This window comes from Bidens hawaiensis, unplaced genomic scaffold (assembly GCF_021521415.1).
Source record: "Bidens hawaiensis isolate Kalapana, Puna unplaced genomic scaffold, B.hawaiensis_p1.1 tig00010929_1, whole genome shotgun sequence".
Taxonomy (NCBI): Eukaryota; Viridiplantae; Streptophyta; class Magnoliopsida; order Asterales; family Asteraceae; genus Bidens; species Bidens hawaiensis.
Window position 1 is genome coordinate 575,961 of NW_027491846.1, and position 4,506 is coordinate 580,466.

The 4,506-nt window shown below is 35.7% G+C and overlaps 1 protein-coding gene across 1 annotated transcript; it reads left to right on the plus strand.

The window, feature by feature from the left end:
- Positions 1–1,151: 1,151 nt before the first annotated feature.
- Positions 1,152–3,936, plus strand: LOC143536865 (pectinesterase-like). The gene is made up of 2 exons (XM_077030766.1): positions 1,152–2,190; positions 3,225–3,936. The coding sequence occupies exons 1-2, from the start codon at positions 1,152–1,154 to the stop codon at positions 3,914–3,916; spliced, it is 1,731 nt and encodes a 576-aa protein (XP_076886881.1). The 3' UTR covers positions 3,917–3,936.
- Positions 3,937–4,506: the final 570 nt, after the last annotated feature.

Sequence of the window (4,506 nt, forward strand, 5' to 3'; positions counted from 1 at the left end):
GTGATAGTCGTTGGTTGTGTCTGTTTTTAATGAAAGTCAATTTTCAAAAAAAAAATATGAAATAATGAAATAGGATCATTTTCATATTAATTAGCTAGGTTTGATGAAACATAATTGATGGCTCGGTCCTAGTAAAAATAGTTAATGTTTGATTCAATAAACAAATACGCATTTTACTATAAATAAAATTTGTTATTAGATATTATAATTAATATATAAAAGCATAATTAACATTAATAAGATACCGACAACAACAAATCAGCCAGGCTTTACAGCTAAGAAACGAACTACAAAGTCCACATCAAAAGTATAATATATTTTATAAATGCCATTTTAGATATATTGTATCTTTATTTCTAACTCCGAATGCAAGTTGGTGATAAAGTGCCAAATAAAAAGATGCTCTTTGTTTATTTAATCAATTATTTTCTGAAGAACGGTATCAATTATCAGAGGAAACGTAATTTATTTATCGATAATGACACAGGATAATATAACTGTACAACAGTACTATAGGTTTTAGTCATAACTTTTATTCTTTTTTGGAACGACATCTAAACTTTTGTTCTACAAATTAAAGTTATTAATTGTACAACAGTACTAGAGGTTTTGTTTTTGACATTATTAAAGGTCAATCGTATAATAGTACAACTAGTACGAGGTGATGAATGAACATTGGAATGCAATAGTTAAGATATAAAATAGATTGTTACTATTTTATTGGCTAGTTTGGTTTTTTTTGGGATTTGTGGGATTTCCTATAGTATAAGTGATTCTATTTCATTGATCAACTAATCATATATTTTTCATTAACTCATAATGGTACATTCCGTCTGTAATTTTGCATACTTGTACCACTAAAATTACGAATAACATTTTTAGATATTTTCCGGAAATATAAGGTTGAATTGTAATGTATAGAAGAATATGTTATATTTTCTTGTATTACATCGTGCATAAAATGAATTGTATTACACTAAAAATATGTTATATATAATAATATTCGTGGCCGCCTCATTTTATTGAATTATGTAATTTGCGGATAAAAGCACACATGCATTCAACCTCCACCACACTTGTTACCTGTTACGTACATTTCATTTCATTCATTCGAATATATATCCCCTAGCTTAAACTATCACAATCATATAATGTCGTCCGTTAAAGATGCATTCGCTGACTCCGGTAAGACCATCAACTTTTCCAACAAAAAATCAAAGCAATATTTGTTAACCGCTTTTGTTTCAATCCTACTTGTATCGGCTTTAATCGGCGTTGTAGTCGTCGGAGTCAAATCCCGACGTCACTCCAGTGCTGTTGACAGTGAAGTTCACGCACTCGTGAAATCCTCATGCAGCAGCACATTTTACCCAGAGCTATGCTACTCTACCATCACGAGCCACCCGGATGTATCCAACAAAGTTAAATCCCAGAAGGACGTCATCGAGCTTGCGGTTGAAATAATCGAAACCGCAGTGAAGAAGAACTACTTCCAGATAAAGAAGCTCACCACTCGTAAAGGCCTCACGCCACGCGAGATTGCCGCGCTTCATGATTGTCTGGAACTGGTGTCCGAGACATTGGACGAGGTTCAGAAGGTGGAAAAAGATCTAGAAGAGTATCAAACCAAGAAGTCGTTGAAGCAGCATGCTAACGATCTAAAGACGCTTATGAGCTCGGGTATAACTGACCAGGAAACGTGTCTTGATGGGTTCTCTCACGACGGTGCGGATAAAAAGGTTCGTAAAGAGCTGGAAAAAGGTCAGGTTAAGGTGAGGAAAATGTGTAGTAATGCATTGGCTATGATTTGTAACATGACGGATACGGATTTGGCTAACGAGGAGAGGCTGAATGGGAGGAAATTGGAGGAAGAGAACTCGGTGTGGCCGGAATGGTTATCTGTTGGAGATAGGAAGTTATTGCAGTCGGGGACGGTTAAGGCCAACGTGGTGGTGGCGGCTGATGGGAGTGGGAACTACAAGACTGTGGCGGCTGCGGTGGCGGCTGCACCGTCAAAGAGCAGCTCAAGGTACGTTATTAGGATTAAGGCTGGGGTGTACCGGGAAAATGTGGAGGTGCCTAAAGGAAAAACGAACATCATGTTTTTGGGAGATGGGAGAAAAAATACGATTATTACCGGAAGCCGAAGCGTAAAAGGAGGAAGTACTACCTTCGACTCAGCTACCGTTGGTTAGAATCTTATCTCAGTACTATTATTTCGCTCGAAATGTTCATATTATGTTTTCATTTTAATCAAGAATGAATGTAAGTAAATTCACAACAAAAAGCTTAATAGGAATACTAACTACCTTAATTATAACATCAATATAGAAATATAATTCATCATATTCAAAAGCATTGCTAATTATTAGAGTACAAGTTAAAAATATTTATACACATGAATGATATGATTTATAATTCTAGATGTAACTGAATAACTGTTTGGTATGGCAATAATATAGTTAAAAGAATGTCCAACTGTAATTATTATTATTATTATTATTATTATGATAGTAAGTTTGAAGGCATGTGATAAATTTTTAAAATGATATTGTTGTTGCATGTTCTGTCTTTCAGTGGGTATGTTTCATTGGCTACACTTCACCTATCAGATCTAAAGGTGAAACAAGTTAGCAAGTACGACAAATTTTTAAAGGGGAAAGTAAAGAAAATATAAATTCCACTACCAATATCATAACTTTATTGCAGATAAACATAACATTTTCTTTTTTACTTAATAAGATTAAAAAAAAACTTTTACCGACAGGTATGTCAATCTGGAAATATGATAAAAAAAATTTAGCTCAGTAATGTTGCTAATTTAGAATAAAAAGCTTATTAAACTACATATAAAAACGACCATATTTAATAGATTTGGTTTTATTTGCGTACAAGGGAGAGGGAAAAAATAAGGATAAGATATGATTTAAGATACATCCGTATCCGTGTTAGCAAAAGGTTACAATTATCAAGCCAAGTTGTCAGCTTTGTCATTTTTGTTTTACGACAACTAGAGTGTCCATAAAGTAAGCAGCCGAACATGTGATAACATATCCACCATACACAAATTAATATTGTTCCTATTCATTCCATCACCAGAAAACCTTAATCAAGTTCAACGTGGTGGGCCCGCGTTATTAATCAAAGACGAATCACATGCTATAGTTTCTTGGTTGATATAATAAAATTATAGTAAGTTATTTATTTTTATTCTTTTTTTGCAGCAATTGTAGGTGATGGGTTCTTGGCACGAGACATAACATTTCAAAACACGGCTGGTGCTTCAAATCACCAAGCAGTGGCACTTCGAGTCGGATCTGATTTATCAGCATTCTATCAATGTGACATGTTAGCGTACCAAGACACCCTTTACGTTCACAAAAACCGTCAATTCTACATCAACTGCTTGGTTGTTGGTACTGTTGATTTCATTTTTGGAAACGCTGCAGCCGTTTTACAAGATTGTGACATCCACGCACGCCGCCCCAATTCGGGTCAAAAGAATATGCTCACAGCACAAGGGCGCACTGACCCTAACCAGAACACCGGGATCGTGATTCAAAAATGCAGGATAGGTGCCACTTCTGATTTGAGCCCGGTGCAAGGGAGTTTTCCAACGTATCTAGGACGGCCATGGAAGCAGTATTCAAGGACGGTGGTGATGCAATCTAGCATCAGCAACGTGATCCACCCAGCGGGATGGTTCGAGTGGGACGGGAACTTTGCCCTGAGCACGTTATACTATGGGGAGTACCGCAACACGGGAGCCGGGGCGGGGACTTCAGGTAGAGTAAAATGGAAAGGTTACAAGGTTATTACAAGTGCTACCGAGGCTCAAGGATTTACACCAGGAAACTTCATTGCTGGGGGTAGTTGGTTAAAAAACACGGGTTTCCCTTTTGCTCTGGGTTTGTAAACATTAGTGCAAATCTTGTACTACGTATGTGTGTTATTGATGGTGTTTTAATTTATTACGGAGCATCTTGTATTATTTATCCCGAGCAATTTGATTATATGAATAAAGTAAGTAGCCTTTTGTTTGGCATATGGAATATTCTTGATTGTGGAGTAATTAAGTTTGCATCTTGACCCATCATCATAGTTCATAGTTGTGGACTAGTGACTTAAAAGTTGCAAGCCCAACTATTACAGGGTCATGCCCAATTAATTCGGCATTCACATATATTAACATATTTGGTTTTAATTACATTACTTGGGTTACGGTCCAAGTGTTAAACTGGAATACTGGATTAAGGAAAAAAAAAGATCCATCATAATTAATTTTATAAAATATCTAAACGGACGGGATTCAAATATAACTTGTAATACGGCAATGCGATAATGTTTAAAACGTCATTTATTCACTGTGAACTTCGCTAATTTTAGATTTAGAACTCTTAATTATGAGTTGTGTTAATGAAACTTGAACACATAATTGAAAAGCTCTTTAATTCGTCGGTGAGATTTGGTTGATGAGTACTTGAAGTGGGATTGTTTCAAAGAATA

What these genes read in the sequence shown, in the direction of transcription:
- LOC143536865 (XM_077030766.1), top strand. Translation starts at nt 1,152, where the DNA reads ATGTCGTCCGTTAAAGATGCATTCGCTGACTCCGGTAAGACCATCAAC. An exon ending in CTTCGACTCAGCTACCGTTG is followed by an intron (nt 2,191 to 3,224) that starts GTTAGAATCTTA and finishes CTTTTTTTGCAG; the next exon opens with CAATTGTAGGTGATGGGTTC.